Below are 23,078 nucleotides of genomic sequence, written 5' to 3'. Positions count from 1 at the left end.
GTTTAAAAATGACTTACAGATTTAATGTCTTAATGTGATTTGTCTGTTAAATACATCAAAGTTAAGTTCACTTTTAAGTGCAAAGTTTACATCAATGCAAAATTATTGTTGCAAATTTGCATATAGAAATTTTGGGAAATGTGGGTCTATGTCGTTTTCACCTATGGTGTTGTATTATCGTGTCTTTCAACAAACTAAAAAGCACGAGGCCTCTCTCAGGTGGGGAAATAGGTTTTGTTCCACCCCGAGGTGACCATCCAGCTACAGACTTGAGCCCTTACCATGTGAAGTCATGATACTCTCAGGTGGGCTTCCAGAGATAAACCCACGCACCTATGGTCAACTAATCTGTGACAAAGGAGGCAAAGATATAGAAGGGAGAAAAGACAGTCTCTTCAATAAGTGGTGCTGGGAAAACTGGACAGCTACATGTAAAAGAATGAAATTAGAACACTCCCTAACGCCATACACAAAAATAAACTCAAAATGGATTAGAGACCTAAATGTAAGACGACACTATAAAACTCTTAGAGGAAAACATAGGAAGAACACTCTTTGACATAAATCACAGCAAGATCTTTTTTGATCCACTTCCTAGAGTAATGGAAATAAAAACAAAAATAAACAAATGGGACCTACTGAAACTTAAAAGCTTTTGCAAAGCAAAGGAAACTACAAACAAGACGAAAAGACAGTCCTCAGAAAGGGAGAAAATATTTGCAAAGGAATCAACTGGCAAAGGATTAATCTCCAAAATCCCATGTAGCTCAACATTAAAAAAAAAAAAAACCCAATCTAAAAATGGGCAGAAGACCTAAATAGACATTTTTCCAAAGAAGACATACAGATGGCCAAGAGGCACATGAAAAGCTGCTCAACATCACTAATTATTAGAGAACTGCAAATCAAGACTACAGTGAGGTATCACCTCACACCAGTGAGAATGGGCATCATCAGAAAATCTACAAACAACAAATGCTGGAGTGGGTGTGGAGAAAAGGGAACCCTCTTGCACTGTTGGTGGGAATGAAAATTGATACAGCCACTATGGAGAACAGTATGGAGGTTCCTTAAAAAACTAAAAATAGAATTACCATATGACCCAGCAATCCCACTCCTGGGCGTATACCCAGAGAAAACCATAATTCAGAAAGACACATGCACCCCAGTGTTCATCGCAGCACTATTTAACAATAGCCAGGCCATGGAAGCAACCTAAATGCCCCTCAACAGACGAATGGATAAAGAAGATGTGGTACCTATATACAATGGAATATTACTCAACCATAAAAAGGAACGAAACTGGGTCATTTGTAGAGACGTGGATGGACCTAAAGACTGTCATACGGAGTGAAGTAAGTCAGAAAGAGAAAAACAAATGTCGTATATTAACGCATATGTGTGGAACCTAGAAAAATGGTACAGATGAACTGGTTTGCAGGTCAGAAATAGAGACACAGGTGTGGAGAACAAATATATGGACACCAAGGGGGGAAAGTGACAGGGGGGTGGTGGTGTGATGAATTGGGAGATTGGGATTGATATATGTGTAAAATGGACCACTAATAAGAACCTGCTCTTTAAAAAATAATTAAATTAAAAAAAAAAAAAAAAAGAGCCTGGGCTTCGAGCCTTTCTGAGCACCAGGCTTGGTGTCCCTCTGATGAGCCAGGTGATCTGACCTCACTGTGCCTGGGCTCCCTTATCTGCAAATGTAGGTAATTAGAGCGCCGCCTTGGAGGGCCGTCGGGAGACTTTGAGGGAGTGGAGCGTGTACCGCGCTCAGTTCAGGGCCTGGATGCGACGGCGCTCAGGGAGCACGAGCCCTCGCAGTGACGCTGAGGACAAGGAGGGGACAGCAACCCCTCGACCAACCAAGCCCGTTTTATTTTTCCGATATCTTAGGGTGTTGATTTTTTTCCCCGTCCCCATATATTTTCTTACTTTTGAACATAATAATTTGAGTAAAAAAATGTAACTAGGCATCGTGGAATCTCAGACCATGGGGAGAAGTAACCCCTCCCCCTGCCATGGGTCAGACACAAGGAATGACATCTCCAGTGACCTTTTTGTGACTCGGCCGTTTCTTGTGTGTCCTTGGCCGTTGGCTCCGCTTCCACCTGCTCCCCGCCCCAGGCAGCGTGCCCTCTGTGGGATGGAGGCCGGAAAGCTGGACCCTTGCAGCCCAGTCGACATCCAGCCAGGTTCCGGCCCAACAGGGGCCCCGGTGTGGCTCTGGACAGCGGGCGGGGGTGGGACAGTTGTGCTGGGGCTGCTGCTTGGGCACCTGCATCACTGGCAGCCGAGACCCCGTGGGAACCACTCCCAGTGGCTGGGTGCCTGGCTGTGCAGGGTTCCCGAGTGGGTCCTCCAGCATCCTGTGAACCCTCTAACACCCTGGTAGAAACCCCCCTCATCTCAGTCTCAGCGAGGGGAATCTGTCGTCTGCAAGTAAGGACTTGGCTTTACCAGTGATGCCCTGCAAGGCACCAGGGGTACAGGTTCCACACGGCTCCATATTTCAGGCACTAAAGGCACTTGCTGCATTTCTTGTTTTCCCCTTTAATTTGTTTTGTAGCCGAGAATATTTAACTTGTTTTAGGAACATTTTGCTTTCATTCAACTTTACATTTCAATTCAACTTTAATTCAACTTTTCATTCGACTTTATATTTAATGAACCTTTTCCATACCAATGTTAAAGAAAACATAATTCTAAACATCACGTATAGAGTGATATTCTATCACGGAAGTCAAAATAGTTTGTGATTTTCTTAGCGGATGTTACAACCTCCTCTCATGAGGTATATGATGGAATAATATAATAATAAACAGCCATTTGTAAAAAGATCCCAAGGGGGCCCTCAGTGAGCATAAGACTCAGCGGTGAGCCATGAAAGCAAGGTGCAGGGGTGACACTCGTAAATTGGCCGTACCTGACTCTTTTAATAACCCCAGATGGCCTGTATCATGCAGTGATACGTAATAATTGCATCACCTTTTCTCAGACAGAGAGTTGTTCTTTGCTGGAAATTTAGATATAACTAGAACCATGTATGTTAGATATACATACATTTATAAATATATTTAAAGCTAAACATAAATGAGCATTCAGCTTCAGAAAAAGTGAAGAATTCACATGTCAGATTAAGGACCTGATTTGTCTCCTATCCAAGGAAATAATTCTAATACATTTCTGAAGTACTTCTGTACAGTGAGTGATTTTTACCAAGGTTTGAATTCATGGGGTTTTAATTCAATGCTAGCAGGACAAAGTGCATATTTATAAATTTAAAGGTCCAACTGATATTTAGAGGATTAAATAACAACCTTAATGTGTATCCGTAGAGGAACTTTAGAAGTCTACCTTAAAAGCTTTACTGAAACACAATTTTAAAAAACTGTAGGGTTGTACAATGAGTAAAAAAAAAAGACTAATTCCAGGCCTTATTCCTAAGGTTTTTAAGAATGGGGAAATGTATATTCCAAGACTTCAGGATAGCCTATGGCTTCAAAATGTATTCAACTTTGACTTTAATGGAGGACGAGCCTCGTACCAGCAACTCACAGACCTGGGCTCTGTCCCCTGCCGGCCACGGGGACCTTGCCTGACCACAGGTGGTCAAGTGGATGAGATGGACTGGAGGACCTCAGAGGCCCTCTCTTGAGCATTATTGGGTCCTCTGATTTATTGTTAGGCATTTTATTATTAGGGTCACATTGTCCTTTCCTAAATACAGTAAAAACTTGAACGATCTTTTCCTGTTGAATATCTTTCCCCACCACAATAAAGATCTAGTCCGGTTCTGAGGGCATATCCAGTGGTATGAGACCCACAAATAATGAGCATCCGTAATATCCATCCACTTGTGAAAAGGGCCAAGTGAGTGACACACACACACTGTAGGGAGGGAACTGTGCTCAACACCCCTCGAGCTCAGTTGGCTTGAAGGCAGCTCACAGGGGAGATGGGATTTTTTTTTTTTTTTTAATTTATGGCTGTGTTGGGTCTTCGTTTCTGTGCGAGGGCTTTCTCTAGCTGTGGCAAGTGGGGGCCACTCCTCATCACGGTGCGCGGGCCTCTCACTATCGCGGCCTCTCTTGTTGCGGAGCACAGGCTCCAGACGCGCAGGCTCAGTAATTGTGGCTCACGGGGCCAGCTGCTCCGTGGCATGTGGGATCTTCCCAGACCAGGGCTCGAACCCATGTGTCCTGCATTGGCAGGCGGACTCTCAACCACTGCGCCACCAGGGAAGCCCCGGGAGATGGGATTTGAGTGGGACTTTCAACGATGGTTAGGATGACAAGAAGCAGGATGGGATTTCACAGGCTGTATTGAAGGAACAGTGACAGAGTGGTTTTGATTGAGTGCCAGATACGTATATGGACATAATGTATGGACGAGGATCCAGGCAGCACTGGAGAGAGCCTTGGTTCAGAGTCATGTTCGTCCCACAGATAACGGGGAGCTGAGCACAACACTCAACATGACCAAAAAGCATTTTAAGAAGTTTAAGGCACAGTGGTTCTGTGGGATGGATCAGGGTCAGGAGAAAGTGATGGCAACAGGCACAGAAAGGGACCAGGTAACGCGGCCCAACAAGGGTTTATGTGCGTGTGTGAATTTACTTATTTATGTGTGTGTATACCTGTCTGTGTGCATATATATATACACTTGTGTGCACCTGCGCTTCGTGTATTTTGTGTGTGGAATATCGTGGACCGGTGGGGTGTCGCACTGAGTGGTAAGTGCCCCGAGAAGGCAGGGTCTCCTGACGCTTATTCTCATGATCTCTCAAAGCAAACGTTCGTTCAGAAAGGCAAGGTGATGAATTGAGAAAAGGTGAAGGCAGGGTAGGACGGGACCCCCTCCTCACCATGGACATCGCAGCACCAGGGTAGGCACCACAGGTGTGTCAGGATACAGCCAGGGGTGTCCCCAAAGAATTCTCACCTGTTGGGAAGTAGAAATGTACGGGAAAGATTTCCAGGCACATTTTCTCTGCACGTAAGAGAACGTGTTTTCTAATCCTGTCGGAATTCAGATAGATGATGTGCAAACTGTAGATTCATTTACAGTTATTAAACTAGAACTTCTAAAAGTCTCAGTTATTTTGTGTTACGTTAGCCAGTTTTGCTACTGTTTGTTTTTGAAAGTAATTAGACACTTACAAACAAACTCTTTTATTTTTCTAAACATATAATTCCTATTAGTTTGAATTTACTTTAGTCAAATTAAATGATCTTTTATTGAAATAAGAGTGTACTGTGGCAATAAACAAAACTTTCAAGTTTTACTTAGGCTTGATGGAAGAAGACTATATATAAGGATAGGCAGTGTATGTCAGTTCTCTCTTGACATGTATTGTTAAGTGAATAATAATTCTTATCATGTGCTTGTTGTACAAACTCAGAGTGATGAAATGTAACCTGTATCAATAGAGTTAGTCTTGTATCATCAGGTAACATCCACTGGTTCCTGAGTGTTTCCCAGAAGGTTTCGTGAGAATGGACAAGCCATAGATTAGTCAGGTTTCATCAAAGAAGATTTTATTATAACTTTGTTCAGCTCTCAGTGGCCATGGGGACTTAAGATAGATGACTGCACCCAAATAACAGGCTGGAGAGCTTTTTCCTTTTCTTTTCGGCTGTAAAACCAGTAATTATTTTCATAAAGCTGCAGACCGAGCCCACTGACACCTAAGTAAGGAAAGTGGAAATATGTGAAAGGTAACAGATGGCGGAGGCTTCGGTTATGAGGGTAACACGTGTGCAGCGAACTTGTTCCACAGCTTTAAAAGGTGTAAGTTGATAGCATGGGGGGTGGTCCAGAGAGGAGAAGTCTACCTGAGAGGCGGACACTAGAGTTTTGTTTGATTTCCCTTTCGGAGCTGAAGATGTCAAGACTTTCTTTCAAGTAAATGCTGTCAGTGAAGGGTACGAATTATCTCTGTTTAGCCATCAGAGTCTAATAAGCACGTACTGTGTGAAAGACATTAAATAAAAATGCAATATAATAGCAACTCAATATATGTGGAAAATTAAAAGATTTTATTCCTACTAAATACACTTATCGTGTAATGTATAAGCTGGCCTGCATTTTTCAGCAGGGAAAACGTTCTTTGGCCCTGAGGTCTCTCTGGAAGAGACTCTGCTGTGGTCTCTTGCAGCCCAAGTCACCAGAATCTTCCTTCGGAGACTCTTCCCAGACAGAGTGGGCACTCCATCAATGTGTCAATTGACGGAGCATCAAAGGACTAACAGGAGAGCTCCTTAACCCGCATGCGTCCCGTGGAGGAGCGGTGACCGTGGCAGCTGAGCTGGACCTTTCGGTTGAGCTTTCGGCTGCGTCAATTTCAAAGCAGGCGTTGACCTTGCGCGGTGGGGAGCTCACCCACACTGACGGGAGAACAGTGATTCCTGAGATGCGTGGGGACTCCGGGTACATTGGGCGTGTCTGGAGACGTTCTGTTTGTCACAGTGGGCGGGGGCCGCACTGGCATCTAGTGGGTAGAGGCTGGGGAGGTCACATACCCTAAGGCACCCAGGACCACATCAGAGACTTCACAGCCTGACGTGTCAGCAGTGCTGAGGTTGGGAAACCCTGTCCTCGAAGAGAAGTTGTTCAGGTGCCACCAGGCCCTGTGAATTAACCCACAAAGCTCAGCAGGCATCAGAGGACGAAAGGCAGCTCTCAGTGTAACCAAGGACGTGAAAAAGCACACGAAGGTTTAACCAGGGAGACTGAAGCAAGAGAGGCAAGTGTTGTAGGTTGACCTGTATGGAACTTGCCAACATGAGACTGTTTCTCAAAAAAGGGCGGTGCAGTTTCCTATGGTTGAGCTGGTAAAGTTCCCCATTTATTTAGTTTTTCATTAATTAATTTATATTTGGCTGTGTTGGGTCTTCGTCGCGGTGCACAGGCTTCTCATTGCGGTGGCTTCTCTTGTTGCGAGCATGGGCTCTAGGCATGCAGGCTTCAGTAGTTGTGGCACGTGGGCTTCAGTGGTTGTGGCTCGCGGGCTTCAGTGGTTGTGGCTCGCAGGCTCTAGAGCACAGGCTCAGTAGTTGCGGCGCACGGGCTTAGCTGCTTTGCGGCATGTGGGATCTTCCTGGACCAGGGCTCGAACCTGTGTCCCCTGCCTTGGCAGATGGATTCTTAACCACTGTGCCACCACGGAAGCCCCCCCATTTATTTTTATTTTTTTATTTTTTTTGCGGTACACGGGCCTCTCACTGTTGTGGCCTCTCCCGTTGCGGAGCACAGGCTCCGGACGCGCAGGCTCAGCAGCCATGGCTCACGGGCCTAGCCGCTCCGCGGCATGTGGGATCCTCCCGGACTGGGGCACGAACCCGTGTCCCCTGCATCGGCAGGCGGACTCTCAACCACTGCGCCACCAGGGAAGCCCCCCCGCCATTTATTTTTTACTTTGAAGAAGTACAACATGGAGTGAGCTGATTAATTCAGAGTCAACGAAAAATATCTGCAGTGTGTTTTGCCCAGAGCCCAGTCTGAATGAGGGGTGGTGCTGCAGGCGTGAGTGGAGGGGCTGGGGGCTCGGTGGGGTCCTCTGCTCACCCACGCAGGCCACCCAGGAGCCGACAGGGAACAGGTGACCAGAGCACAGGCTACGTGGCGCAGAGTCAGCCCATGGGCACAGATGATCACTTTCTCCTAATGTCTGGGGCCCCAATTCAGTCAGGGCAGGTGGCCAACTTGGGGTTTGCTCTCACGCTCTGGGGAGTCTTTCCAAGGCCACCTGGCCTGGCCGCCACACGGGCAGCCTGGGGAGAGGGACGTCCACTGTGGAGCTTGAGCCCTGACCTTGCGTGTAGGTCCCTGTTTCCTTCCGTTGGTGACCACACGGGCTTTTCTGGCTTGAGGTTCTTGTCCTGTGAAGTGGGGTCCTTACGACTCTCTCAGGGGCCTTGGAACGGTGAGCACGGTGAGGCCCTGGTGCTGGATGGCAGAAGGGGTTCCCTGTGGTTGGAATATCGCTTGTTGACCTACAAGATCATCTTTTCCCATTTAGAATTTGACGAAGATTTTTAAGAAAATTCACATTTTTTCTTTAGGCAGAGAAGAAATTAGAGGTCAAGAAAGAGATGGTTTCTACCATTTCAAGTACTAAATGGTTACTTCCGGCGAGGGGTGCTTTAACTCCCATTTGGAAGGGAGTGATTTTTGAATGTAAGAGATTTTAAATCATGACTGTGATTTATGATCCATCAAGGTTGGGTTTGGATACGAGGAAATAACGTCAAGAAGAGCATTTTAAATGGCAAGTTTTGTTTCTTTGAGAAAGTGCTCTCCTTGTGGGGAATAATCTCTTTTTGTCTGTTGATTTCTTTTTAACACATAACAATAAGTGGCAGGGTAATAATTGCAGATTGTTCAGCTATTAATGCCATTTACTGGAACACATTTCAGAGAGAACATTGTTTTCTAAAGAGACAATAAACAACCGTTTTCTTTTGTTCTTCCATGGAAAAATATCCTTTGGTAGGTATATGTGGGCTAGAGAAATATTAGCACGAGAGACCCTTATAGTAATAAGACATTAAAATAAAATACCTACCTTTTTTTTTTTTTTCCTTCTCTTACTTGAGTCTTGGGTTGAGTGTGTGCAGTATGGTGCTCCTGTCAAGACCTAGTGCCTTTGTGTCACCAATTTGCTTCCCCTCCTGGGTCCCCCTGGAGCACTGGCTGTTCCCCAGGCGATCCCTGTGCTCTTGGTCTGGCTTCACTCTCAACTGTGCATCACTGTCCCCTGCCTCTTAGAGGACATTGCTGGGAGGCAGGGGCCATGCTTTACTCCGCCTCAGGCCCCTCACAGCGGCTGCCATGTACCTTCAAGCCCAGTGGGCACTCGAGAAATTTGCCAACTTACTGTTAGCTGTTTTTGTATGGAATTATCAGAATGACTTGGCTTTCATTTCAGACTCTTTTTTTAATGAATAGGTTTTTTTTTTTTTTTTTTTTTTTTTTTTTTTTTTTTTTGCTGTACGTGGGCCTCTCACTGTTGTGGCCTCTCCCGTTGCGGAGCACAGGCTCCGGACGCGCAGGCTCAGCGGCCATGGCTCCCGGGCCCAGCCGCTCCACGGCATGCGGGATCTTCCCGGACCTGGGCACGAACCCGCGTCCCCTGCATCGGCAGGCAGACTCTCAACCACTGCGCCACCAGGGAAGCCCAATGAATAGGTTTTTAATCCAGTCTACTTCAAGTCAATTTTCAATCGATCCTTCAAAAATTAATATTTTAATGAGATTATGATTCGAAATGCTGCTGTAATTTAATAATAGCCATGATGTATGAGGCTTTAGAATTTACAAAATGCTTTCTCTTTTTACATTTATTTTTAAATGTTAATCGGGTATTCCTGGAATTTGAAGCGATGAGTCCTGTGTCGACTCTTTAGAGGTCAGTTAATTATTCCGGGTGGCCTGATTCCCTCCCGTTCTGCTCTGCTGGGATTTGTGCCAAATGGTCTCCGTCGCAGGCTGGGCAGCCGGGCTGGGTCTCAGGGTCGTTGATACTGCTTCTTTGTCAGTGGTTCTGGCCTGAGGTTACTTCAGAATCGGGTTGACGGAGCTGGCTCCTCTGGTGATTTTTCTCTCAAATCTCAGCTATTCTTGGGAGCTCTTTGTCCAGAAGGAGTAGCAGTTGTACTTCTGTTGCCCAAGCGGAAACCGAAAATGGTACCAATTTGGACAGCTCTTGTCCTCTGTCCAGCGCTGGCGGGATGGTCTGTAGGCTCCCGGAATTGAACCACCACCGGGTTGTCCTCGTCTTTTTTTTTTTTTTTTTTTTTTTTTTTAACAGAACACAAAAATGTTGAAAGCCTCATTTGTGCTCCTATGTGCATGTGGAATAATTTTACTTTTAAGGAAGCAAATTAAAGAAACATGCATTTTGTGTTATCATAGAATGAGCAATCATCACATTCCAAAGTTTTTTTATTTTCTGGTGTGAGAACACACCAGAAGACATGGAAGCTCCAACAGAAATAGTTTTTCGTCTTTAACTTGTTCCTGGCCGTGGGCTGGGAGACAGCCAGCAGATCTCAGCAGCACCAGGCAGGCCTGAGAACCAGGCATCTCAACTCCAGCAGGTGAGGAGGGGGCGGGGGTCGACGCACTGGATGCTGGGCTTTAACAGTGTCAGAAGCCCTGGGTCTTGTAAGCAGAGTTGAAGCTACAGGTAAATGAACACAGAAGCCACACATGTTGTAGGTTCTCTGCATTGTCAGGGAAAAATACAAATCTCGATTTCTTGTTGCAACCCTAGGCAATTTCTTGGTGTCTTTCCATAGAATATTTCCAACCACCCGCTCCCCACACCCGTGCCTGTGCACGCACACACGGGCACAGAGTTCGTTTCTAGCAGTTTCCTAGGAAGAATGCTCGGCAAAGTCTCCTTGTTATTCAGAAGGTCGCACTCTCTGACCTGGTTCCATCCTGTGATTGCACTTCCGTGCCAGTCAGGGCTGCATGTCTACTGTATACATTCCAGAAGCACATGTTTAAGCCACAGCAGCCATTTGTTGATTTCACTTTCAAGTATAGCTTTAAAAATATATGTGTGTTTTTCAACGATTCGTGGGCAAAGTGAATGAGATGAAAGAATAATTTGCACTGGAGAGCTGAGTATTGCCCTCCACGTGGTGCTGTGCTCCACGTGTGAGTCTCGCTGCTCACGGGTGTCCACTGGTGCCTCATGGACCACAGGCTCACAGTTTCTCTTCCAATAAAGACAAGGAGCGCACCTGGATTTGTGTCCAAACCTTGGGCACTTTCTGGCCTTGATCGACCTCCTACTCCACGTCTGTGAAATGGAAAGATCGAATGATGACCTTTTAGATCTTCTCTAAGTTTTTATGGTGCCAGAGGAACAAGGTAAACACACTGTCGCCCAGATTCATTAGAGATGTGTTTTCCCTCCTGGATTTCTGTACTTTGTCCTAAGATAACAGGAGTGTGGGTTGGGTTCTAGCGGGTGCCAGCGTGAGGGTGAGGAACTATTCTGCTTGGCATCAGGGGGGATGTCGATTATACCTGCCCTGCGCCTTTGCCGCGGCCTTGGGCGGCGCCTGAGTGTGTTAAGCCTATGGTTTCCTCCAAGAATTTCTTTTCAGTATCCTAAGAAGAATATATTTCTAGCTGATGTAGTCCTGAGGCAGGAAGAACAGTGAACCTGGGAACAGTATGGCTGCCCGACTCTTTGGTACCTACATGAATTAGATGTGTGCTTGGTTCACTCAATGGGGTAATTACTACCTTAATGATTCTGTAGGTACTCGCGTGATTAGGCGCCGTCCGTTCGTTGCTAACCATCTTGTTATTGATGATGCCGTGACTCCCTGCTTCTGCTTCTGCTGCAGAGCGTGGTCAGAGCTGTAGAGGATGGGGCGGAGGAGACAGTGGAGAGACCTGATTCAGTTTGGCCTCTTCTGAGATGAGCAGCCAATTGCCGCAGAGAAAGCAGAGTTTAGTATCCTCCAGCCCCCTCCTCTACCCCACCCCCGTCCCCTGGTAAATTCTTGGGATGCACAGATGCCTTTCTACGCAGACTTGGCTGTCAGGGGCGGTGGATCCTCTTCCAGATCATGGAGTCCATGTCCGGCGAGCTGAGCACGCGGTCTGTGCACACGCGATGTCTAACGCAGCCTCCAGGCCGCCCCCCCGCAAGCCCCCGCCACTTACCAGCAGCAGCTCCTTGAAGCCCTCACTTGCTAAAGTCTCGTCGCGAGGGGTTAATCACTGCTCTGGAGCATCTGCACCAGCCTCATTAGGCCGGCCTGTTGTGCAAACTATCATGTTTCAGATTTGAAGCTTATCAGGGTCACGGCTAAGACGGTCCTTACAGAGGCAGGTCGAGGCATCTCCAGGGCCTGGGGCGGTGGGGGGCGGGTGGCAGCTGGCAAGTCACTTCTCTCTGTGACCCTCTGACAGTGTCCCTCGTCTTATGGAATCATAAATGTGCCAGGATTTCCTGATGGGTTTGCCACCTCCCTGCCTGTCTCCCCTAGATCGTGGTGACAGTGCACAGTTCTGTGAATACATTAAAAACTACCGCGCTGTACACTTCAAAGCGTGAATTTTATTATAGGTAAATTACATCTAAAGCTTTTACAAATAACAAAAAGAAAAAGAAGCAGTTAAGACAACCCAGTAACTTATCAACTCCAGTATCAGATAAAATTCATATGGTGTTTCTTAAAATCAGTTAACCAATCAGTCTCCCCCCTTTCCTGAAGCAGTCAGCCAGTCTTCATCAGTTTAAAGGCAAGCTGAGTTTTTCTTCTCAGATGAGGGATTAATTGTAAAACAATCATAAAAAAATATTTGAGGCTCTCCTTTAGGGCTTGAGGGTTGCAGTGATTTTCTCTGCCATCTGCCCGCTTGTTCTGTCACTGATCCCATGCACAAGGTCAAAGCAGCAGCTCCTGCGACCGTCAGAAGTTTGTTTTGTGTTTGTCACTCCCTCCTTTGCATGCTGCCGTGTCTTCTCCGGAGCATTCCTCATGGCGAGAAGTGCGAGGTGATTTTGTTTCTCCAGCTGCAGAACCCAATTACTCTGTCCTGTCATATTTCTTCCGGCCTTGGTAACATAGTTACACCCAGAGAAGTAACATTTGTCCAGCACATATAAAAATCTCTGCCTTTTCTCCAAACGGATTACACCACACTTGGCCTTTTGAACAGAGAATGTATCGCAGGTATCCCGTATGCCTTGGCCCAGATCTTGAAAGTAATTTTTAAGCTTGTCTTGCTATGTTTTTATTTCCAGTGGCTTTTCTGGAGGGGCAGTGCCTGCGACATGATCTGTTGTGCTTTTCTTCAGGGCCGTAATCATAAAGCCTTTCCTTTTATCAACAAAAACCCCTCCCTGAACCAGTGTAGAGCCTGGACAGACCAGGTCGCAGCTCATGCTGTGTAGAGGAGGTCTGTGCCACTTCTGAAGGAGCAGAGACCCAGCAGCAGAAGAGAGAACCCCAGGCCTTGGACTTGGAGGGCTCTTCAGATCTGTCCTTCCTGTAACTAAGACTTTTTTGTCACTCAGCGTATCTGAGCCTCGCCAATAAGGCGATAACGGATACTTACAAATTTGTCTTCGAGGTCCTGCAGGATCACGTCTGCCTGTTTAATTGTTAAAGAAAGCTTCGATTATACCCAGGGGTAGTGTTAAAAGTATCCCCCTGCCTTCACATATTCTGCTTATTAGTCATTTCACGTGGGTGTGGCATGAACGGCATCTTTCTGTTAACTAGATTAATGGGATAACCAGATCCGAACAGTCCCTATCTTCCCAAACAAAAGAACTTCCTGTAGAATATTCTAGATACAAGGTATCTTCTGAAAAATAGCAATGAAATCATTAATTGTTTAACATTTTTGTTTTCTTCAAAGTGAAAGGAGGAGTCCAGTGACTCTGCGCACAGGGGTTCTATTTCTGAACAATTCCGTGTGGCCTCATGGAAGGTCTGAGTGACTTTCAGTGGAATAACCGGATCTGTTTGCTCCGACGAGCGGGCGCAAGTCCTCTGAGGAAGCAGGGAGACAGATGGCCAGCTATTGTGTTACCACCATCATCTGCTGGGCCGTGAGCAAATATTAAGTGAATAATATACATGTAATTGGTGTGAATGTAGTCGCAACATTTCTGATTCCGTCTGAAGGATGGCACTTCTTGAACAGTTGTATCTCACAGAAGACTACGTTGAAATGTTTCTGTTGACAGGGTTAATCCATTTTAAACTGCTTTAAAGTGAACATTGTCCCCCATTTCTGACACCACTGTGCAATATTTTGAATTGAAATGGCCCGTAATGGCCCTTTTTTATTTTCCATAACAACATGAGCACTGAATTATAGCTGTGCAATTATGTAAACAATGGAAATGCTTCCAGAATGAATCCTTCCTTTTAAGTTTTCATTTTGTGTAATTGTTGGAAGGTTTGGAGCCGTAATAAACAAAATTATTTTACACATTTATCGTTCTAAAGGTCAATTATAAGAGAACTAAAGAAACAACACTATGCAAAATGAATAAACCAATTTCTGTTGCCATCGCCATATGTTTTTCTTATCACTTATGGTTTTTCCAGTGACTGTGTACATAGCATTCAATTAAAGCGATTCATTTACTAGGCTGAATGTGGTTTGCGTTTATAGAACTGTGCTTGGGAGGGGAGGAAACAACATGCCTCTATTTGAATTACCTGATTTTTTTGGTAAGATCAGCGATAAGAGACAGATGTTCTCACCAGTTACTTTCTCATAAACCTGAATCTCTGGATAAGCTGCAAATTCACAGCGATCATCTTACAATCCAGTTTTCACACTCAGTGTGTAGCATGCATGTGGACTTGTAACCAAAAATGAGAGGAAAATACTAGTTTGGTGGTCCGTTCCTCATATTACAGCATTTTGCGGATTGAATTTTATTTCCTCTGAACCAAAAGCATGCGAAAGAGTTTCATGCTGGTCAGTTTTCAAGAATAAGCTTAATTCCTATTTTAGAGTCCATCTTTTCCTTGAGCTTATAGTTTTGCTTATTATTTTCAGTCTGTTTAGAACGTGGAAAAGAAACTAATTTTTGCTACCAGACTCAACTTGATTGGGTACATTCTAGAACTCCTTAGAAGAATGGACTCTTGAAATTCATCTAAAACAGAGCATTTTCCGGTTTTTATTTCACTCTTTGCCCTATAAATTATATACACTATGGCTAATTGCTGTAACACTTTGCTAAGAATGTTACTGGAGAGAATTAGTTTTTAGGGTTTTTTAACTTCTAGGAGAATGTAATCTAAGAGGCGTTGGGGACCACCTTTGAAATGTTTTAAAAAGCTCTTTCTGAGTATCAGCAAAATAGTAGTTCACGGAACTCTACGAAGTAAATTCTAGAAAGTAAAAATCCTTCATAGTCCTTCCCTTTTATTTTTACTCTGTTTACTTCTGTGTGACCCTCTTCCGTTTACAAGGCATGTGTTCACATCTCTCCCGTTACCCACAAGTCCAGGGGGAATCAGTCCCTTCTCTGGAAGAGAAACGAGGAGCTCTAAGCTCGACGTGACCTGTCCACGGTCACATACACGAGGTCTTGACCCCAGGCCTGGGGCTCTTTTCACTCTGCCAGAGTCTGACTTGAGTACAGGGGCATTTTCCGCCATGATCACAAAGGCTTTGGGGACCTTTGGGGATCGACTCAGGGCTAAGTCGAACCCGGGGATCCATGGCCCTGGCTCTGCCAGCCCTGAGACTCCCGGGCAGGTGGCTGGAGCAGGCACAGAACTTCTCTCTCCATCCAGGATGCAAACCACGCTGTTAACAAGGAGAGCCTCCATCTGACGGGGATGTTTAGCAAAAACTCAGTAGCCTTGGTTTACCATAATTGTACTGATTGAAGGGTTATTTTCTACTTATGACAGGATACGAGTTTTCCAGAATACTCTTATTTACATGAAAAAAAAGTGAGTTACTTTGAAAAACAGACAAATCATGTTCACTTTGGACTTGAATAGGACAAAAAGCATGAGGGTTGTACGTGAATAATTTGTGTTTGGGAAGCACCAACCTGTTCGGTCTCCCTGAAACCCCAGGGACCCAGGAGAAAGCTTCAGTCTCAAGATTTTTCATCTTTGCAAGGAGTCCGGCTATCGCCGTGGTCTCAGTGTGTGGACAGGAAGGCTCCTACCAGAAGTGCCGGCAGCCCTTTGTGGATGTCCCTCTGCTGGGAAGATGCAGCTGCTCTCCTTCGAGCACCACAGTTATTCCTAATTTCAAAATGTTGTCACAAAGATTGTCATCTTTGGGTTGTTCCATTTCAGTGTGGATAAGCAAAATAAGCAAGCATATGGCCCTAACTTGGCCGACTGGCCATACAGCCCCCTCTTTAACCCCCATATTAACCCCAGCCCAGAGCTGCTATAACTGGCGGCCTCACTTCTCCAGGGGGCCGCCTTCCGTGGGTGGCGGGCAGGCTAGGCCAGCCATCTGTTATTTTGCCTTCTCTTTCCAACCTTCTCGCCCGTAGAAACAGGTTCCGTTGAAGAGACTGGCCGAGGTCCAGGGGGTGGGGAGCCTGTGACTTTCTCTCGCTGCACACATTTCTGCTGCCTTCAGCATCAGTGGCAACTTAGTCATTTCTGGGAATGCCCCATTTCCAGCTCATTGCCTTGACGCGTCTGAATCTTGTGAAGCAAAATGGATTTCATGTATAAATTCTGGCTTCAGCTTGTGAAAGGATTTAGTTCATAATTCCCATAAACGTATCCCAGAAAACCCTTTTTAAAAATAAAATTAAACCTCTCAATTCCAGTGGTGAAAAATCTGTGATTTAAGTATGTGCTAAAGATGTTAAAAACCCACACGGTCCAAGGCTCAGTTCCTCCTCTCAACAGATGGAATTAACACAAACCTAACAAACTTAACATCATGGTTGTTTGCATTATTAATCTTCCCACGCACGGCATTCTACTACCTTGCGAGCCAGGTTTGCACGAATCCTTTCGTGGCAGCAGATGTCAACAGAAGCGTGCTTCCATCTGCTGCCCGAGACCTTGATGCCTGATACCCCGAGACGAGGCCCAGCACAGAGCGTACCTCTGTGAGTAATTACAGGTGTGGTGAGGAGTCCAGGGCATTAATCAGAGGCTTCATTATGAAAAAGGTGGATCTTTTGTTCTGAGCTCAGAGCGGGAGTTGACCACACACTTTCTAAACTGCAGTGTCCATCTGCTCAGCCCCTAGAATGTTTGCCTTGGCTGATGTGGACACTGAAATGTGTCAAAGGACCTGATTACAGCAGGTTTAAACATTAACCCGGGGAAGTGTGGTTCGGGTTTTTCTTTCCTTTCCTCCTTCCTTCCTCCCTTTTATCTGTCTATTTATCTGTTTGTCTCTCTGTTTATTTTTGGTGTAGGAAAAAGTCTGCTGAAATGCTAAAACCTTAAGTTAGTACTTGCTAAATAAGTTACCATATAAGAGTTCTAATTGGGTAAAGCACTGCGCCGTCATTTTAAGGACACAAACAGCATGATTTGTAGACACTAAATGAGCCTGCTATGTGAGGAAGAAGTCTTAGAAAAAACGTTTTGTGAACACCTAAAAGTTCTCTTTTAAGATTCCAAGCTGTTCAATAAGGTTATTTTTATGAAAAAGGACTTAATGTGTTAGAATCGAGCACACTGCTATCCCTTGCCCTAATTTAATCAAGTTAAATCAGGATTATTTTAAAGGATTTTCAAATAGCTACACCGAAATTTGAGAAAACAAACCAGAGGTTTTGGGGGACTTTTGTTTTTTGGTATTTTGCTTCTTGTATTTTGCGACTAACTCTAGGTTATATAACTACAAGTCCCATAACTACAGCACTTCAGTGCATTTGATGAATGCACTTGGCCTAGAACTGCATAAAAGCAGTTTGTGGTTTTCTTACTAATCCCCTTTGCACACACTCGCACAGATGGCTTCAGAGACGCGGCCTGGCCGTGGATGGCACGAACGCCGTCCAGGAGAAGAGCCCTGGGCTGCCACGGGCTGGAATGAGGCAACGCCTCAGAACAGAGCTGGCGGGCAGGGGCCAGGCAGGCAGGGACCAGCTGGCCACCCACCAGGGAGAGCCCCTTCCAGACCCAGGGACGCCAGGTGTCTGGGGGGGAGATGGTCCACACACAGCACTGGGCACACGTGCCTTGCCACCCACTTCTACCTGGAGCCCCACTGACCTCCTGACCTTGGCGTGTGACCCATCCCAGCGGGACCCACACTCCCATTGTTCCGCACGGGAGTCGCCCGAAGAATGCAAGTTTCCATCTCTGCCTACTTCAGGAGTTTGTACTAGAACAGTGTGCTTTGACTTTTGAAAATTGAAGACGATGGGTAGTGATAGCTGCTTGCAGGTTTCACTTATTTATCTACCGCAGCACTCCTGTAGCTTGTCCGAGGAGCCCACCTCTACATGGAAGATGGAAGAGTGTCTATGTCTAGTCCCAATGCCACAATTCAGGTCTTGGACAAGTCACCCTACAGTTTAGGGTCTCCATCCTCTTACGTGTAAAATGAGTCCAATAGCCCCTGGACGAGCTCATCTCCTGGAACCCTTTTCACTGAAAAAGTTCCGTGGTCTGTATTCTTTCAGATCATCGCACAGTAGTCACATGCACAGGGGAACTGATGACTTTGGGATTTTGGTCCGGCAATTTACAGTTGTGTTTTCTTTTCTCCCCTTCTAGGATATCTTAAATACCATTGTAAGGCACTGCCCACCCCGCTTTTTCTCCCTGGGTTTGCCCGGCTTCTCCATGCTGGTGGGGGACTTCATCACGGCCGCTGCCAGGGTCCTCAGTGCAGACACGCTGGCGGTGAGTGTGACAATGCTCAGCCTCCCAGCTCCCAGGAGGCTTCACAGCGGCTAACAAGGTTCAGATTTCTCCACTCCTAACAGGTGTTGACTCATTAGTGCAACGTGAAACCGGGCTCTCGGGTAGATGCCCTGGCAGCTGATGTGTGAAATTGTAGGATAAGATGACACACTGGTAGTGGAAAGGCGTTTCATCAAAAGGCCAGAGTGTGAGAAATCATGTCCTCACTAATATTGCAGTACATTTACACAGTCAGAGGTAGGACTGGTCTCCTAGAATCTTATTAGCGTTTTTCAGTAAATGGTGGCACAGACACTAATGTCTGTGGTTAAGAGAAAATTTTTTTTTTTTTTTTTTTTTTTTTTTTTTTTGCGGTACGCGGGCCTGTCACTGTTGTGGCCTCTCCCGTTGTGGAGTACAGGCTCCGGATGTACAGGCTCAGCAGCCATGGCTCACGGACCCAGCCAGTCTGCAGCATGTGGGATCTTCCCAGACCGGGGCACGAACCCGTGTCCCCTGCATCGGCAGGCAGATTCTCAAGCACTGCGCCACCAGGGAAGCCCAAGAGAGAATTTTAAGTGTACATCATCAATAAGGTTTTTTTTTTCTATTATTAAGTCTTAGTTATTATAAGTCTAATAGAAAATATTTTCTTAAAATGTTAGAACACTAAAATTTTTAACCAGAAAATTAATATATACCTTTGGATTCATATTCCATAAAACTCTGGCAGAATTCTTGTACTAAGAAATTAGAAGCAAGTGGACTAAGTGAGCACTAAGGGCTACGAAAAGAATTGATTTGTAGTCTCCACCTTTACCTCCACTATTAGGGCGATGTATTAACGCCTTTGAGAGGACACTGTCACCCATTTCAATTTAAAGGGCTCTCACAGTTGTGCTCTATACAGCCGTTACCTGTTCAGAGTCAGTTTTCCCTTCTTTAAATGGTGTAAATAAAACTAGCTTTACGGTTTGCCAGGCACTTGTATTGAAATCAGTGTGAGTATCTAGCTACCTAAATTTTGTTTGACACGTTGTTACTTTCTTATTCTACTTATTTCTTCACTGCAGGGCAAATTCAAACTCCAACTCTGGGTTTTGAATAAAATTGTTTTTTAATACTTTGTTTAGCTGGTATTTCGTGGGCTTTTTCTCCTGGGGGTAAATTAAAAAGCAAAGGGGAGGGAAGAGAGACAGGAGCAAAAGGGATGGATGAGTGAAAAGAAGGAAGGAAGAAGGAAAATGTTGAATTTGTTCAACTGTTTTTCTTTTTTGTAAAGACTATGACAACTTTTCATACTTATTTCTGAAAATCTTTGTAGGATAATCATTCTCAAGGAACCTTCTAATTTACTTTTAACCATTCAAGTCAACATTGAAAAAACTTTGGGAAAAAAATGGAAAAACTTTGGAAAAAACATTGAAAAAACAGGATATAGGAAGGAAAATACTTCATTGAAGTTTTCCTTACTTGCTCTGAGAGTTTCCTGTGAAAATGCTGGCACCCTTTCTAGTGATAATATCATGCACAGTGGTCATTCTCTGTGAAAATTTATCTTTCGGCTAGATGAGCTATTAAAGTGGCCTTCCAAAACATTCGTTTAAAGAGAAAGAGAGAGAGAGAAAATAGGAGAATGTGAGTGTAAGATTTATATTACATAAAGGAACAATAACTCTGAATTACTCACTCTCTGAGTTTAAACTTGAGGTTTAAAACTGTAGGAGAGGGCTTCCCTGGTGGCGCAGTGGTTGAGAATCTGCCTGCCAATGCAGGGGACATGGGTTCGAGCCCTGGTCTGGGAAGATCCCACATGCCGCAGAGCAACTGGGCCCGTGAGCCACAATTACTGAGCCTGCGCGTCTGGAGCCTGTGCTCCGCAACAAGAGAGGCCGCGACAGTAAGAGGCCCGCGCACCGCGATGAAGAGTGGACCCCGCTCGCCGCAACTAGAGAAAGCCCTCGCACAGAAACGAAGACCCAACACAGCCATAAATAAGTAACTAAGTAAGTAAGTAAATAAAACATACATACATACATAAATACATAACTAACTAACTAACTAACTAACTGTAGGAGAACTAGTGAGAGGTGTTCGGATAGGGACACACCTACCCAGTCAGAATTTTCCGTTAACACAAGTTACTTACAAGCCTGGAGGACTCCTGCTACGTAGATCTGCCTGCTGAGGCCACGAGGGAAAGAGAAACACGTGCACAGGTACCCAGGAGGTGGGGGAAGATCGTGCCCAGCAAACATGGTTATCACAGCTCCAAACTAGAGACGAGCCGGAAGTCTACCGGCGGCAGAGTGGATGCATCCTGATGTGCACACAGCGTGGGATATTACATGTAATTCTCTCCCCGTTCTCCGTCCTGCAGCCCTGCCCGGCCAGGCCCAGGGTCCTTCCCAGCATTGCGGGTACTCGTCATCCATCCTGGGGCAACAGACTCACGGGCCTCACTCTTCTGTGTGTAAATTGGGGCTCACCACAGGCCCAGAACCCAGGCAAAAAAATTATCTAGAGTTACTCCGTTCTTTGAATAAAGCTGTGTGACAGCTCTTTATTTTATGTAGAAGCTATTGTTTTGTATCCAGTGGTTACAGAGTCACACACGACTCAGGGGAAAAAATCAGCCTCAGCGAGGTTCAAACCAAGACTATCTGGTGGGTCAAGGCAACCGTTAGTGAAGGCCAAAAAAACAAGTCTGTGGGAGAAACACTGACTGCGGACATACTATATGCCAGGACCTGGCCTGCGTAAATGTGACAGGGCACCCATCCTCCAGGAATCGGACAGGTAAACTAAGCGTTAATATTTGCACCTAAGTTTCTAGCAGCCACAGTAGAAGCACCTCCAGAGCCCAGAAGGGTGCCAGTGTGGGACCAGTTAATTCTGCGTGATGAGAGCTGGAAGGGAAGGCATCTGTTAGAAAAGTCTTCATGGAAGAAGCAAAGCTGATGCGGAGACCTGCAGGGTGGTCCCTGTCCGTCCGTGAATGAGGACCACGGCCACCACCTTGTCCCCGGGTGGTGTTTACTGGGCATCCTCGGGGGAGAGAAGTGACGAAGACTGTCTGCCCTCTGTCTTCATGGGGAATGCAAACATCAAATGAATACATAACACGTCGTCAGGAAGTGATAAATACCAAGGGAAAACCCAAAGCACGGATGCTGGACGACACAGAGGTGGAATGACACGATGTCTTGAATTTGCTTTAAAACTGAAAGTGGAAAACTTTTAAACAAATTTTAAATATTGAAATGAAAAAAACGAAAAGATAAATGAGGCAGGAGTGGCAACATCTCGAGTCTAGGCATTGGGTGCATGGATATAACATTCTGTCTACTTTTACATTTAGAGATTTTCTTAACAGGAAAATAGAGGAAGGTGAAGGCAGCAGGTAAGAGGGCAGTGATGGTGGCTGGGTGGTGTCACACAGAATCATAGGACCCTGTGGCGAGGGGGAGCTTGTCAGGGGAGACACCTTCTGGACCCCGAGTGGAGATGGCAAACAGGTAGTCGGATCTACAGATCTGGACTCAGGAAGGAAGCCAGGGCTACCGAGAGGTGTTGAGGGGTCGGCGACATGTAGGAGGCATTTAAACCCTGGGGTCTGGACACCCCGGATGAGTTGAGTGTAGATCTCGGAGGGAAGAGGGCCAAGAACTGCACTCAGCACCCTGGAGTCTGTATCCTGAGGAAGCGAGGGGTCCCAGCAAGGAGACTGTCAGGTCCCCTCGGGAACCAAGAAAGGTGTCCAAGTGATGGAAGGGCTCCCAGGTGCCTGGGAATTGTCAGCTGCATCCCCTGCCTTGCAGGGTCGGTGAGACCAGGCCTGGATGGGAACTGGTGGGTCTTGTGTTGTGGAGGTCATGTAACGAGAAGCTGTGTGCTCACTGACCAACTTTGAAAAACCTGTACCTTTTGGTGTTAGTAGTTTCAAATCTTTGTATTTAAAAAATGAAGTAAAACAGTAAACAGTAAACTTCACCCCTGATGCCGTTGCCCCAGCAGGGCTGCCTCAAAATCATGAAAAAGTAAAACACGTTGTTGCTTATCTAACGTTTATAACCAGAAGGAAAATGTGTGTCTCACCTCCCTTTGCCGTATGCAGGCCCCTCGTTTGGAAGCCCTCACCACTCTCGGGTCTCTGGTCTGCTTTCCCAACACCTACCGCGAGATCCCTCTGTGGCAGCCGGTGCCCGAAGTTACTGAAGTCACCAGGGGAACAGAAGATGTCAAGGTACGTGATGCAGTGACTGAATCTCAGGTTAGCATCTTCTATAAATTTATTTATTTATTTATTATTTTTTATTTTTGACTGTGTTGGGTCTTTGCTGCTGTGCACGGGCTTCCTCTAGTTGAGGCGAGCGGGGGCTACTCTTCGTTGCGGTGCGCGGGCTTCTCATTGCAGTGGCTTCTCTTGTTGCAGAGCACGGGCTCTAGGCGTGCAGGCTTCAGTAGCTGTGGCTCATGGGCTTAGCTGCTCCGCGGCATGTGGGAATTTCCCGGGCCAGGCATCGAACCCATGTCCCCCTGCATTGGCAGGCAGATTCTTAACCACTGCGCCACCAGGGAAGCCCTGGTTAGCATCTTCTAACTCGAGCTGTGTGGTTCTCTCTTCCATTATTATGCATTGAGCTGCTTATCCCTGAAAGTTTTGCTATATCGTTTAGATGTATCAGTTGTTTTTTTAGAAGGCTGGTT

At 45.9% G+C, this 23,078-nt stretch overlaps 1 protein-coding gene across 5 annotated transcripts in view; it reads left to right on the top strand.

The window, feature by feature from the left end:
- Positions 1 to 23,078, top strand: part of RALGAPA2 (Ral GTPase activating protein catalytic subunit alpha 2) — a 287,179-nt gene that overhangs the window by 133,510 nt on the left and 130,591 nt on the right. For 3 of the 5 annotated variants that reach the window (XM_081256662.1, XM_081256661.1, XM_081256665.1), the window contains 2 exons: positions 18,240 to 18,368; positions 22,486 to 22,614. In XM_081256662.1, coding sequence (XP_081112788.1) covers positions 18,240 to 18,368; positions 22,486 to 22,614 — 258 coding nt within the window. Of the gene's footprint in view, positions 1 to 13,410; positions 14,185 to 18,239; positions 18,369 to 22,485; positions 22,615 to 23,078 lie in introns of those variants that run through there. The other 2 variants (XM_081256663.1, XM_081256664.1) reach the window with 2 other exon arrangements.

Source organism: Mesoplodon bidens (genome assembly GCF_964165515.1).
Source record: "Mesoplodon bidens genome assembly, chromosome: 15".
Taxonomy (NCBI): Eukaryota; Metazoa; Chordata; class Mammalia; order Artiodactyla; family Ziphiidae; genus Mesoplodon; species Mesoplodon bidens.
Note: the sequence above shows the minus strand (reverse complement) of the source record. Positions and strands in the feature narration are given on the sequence as shown.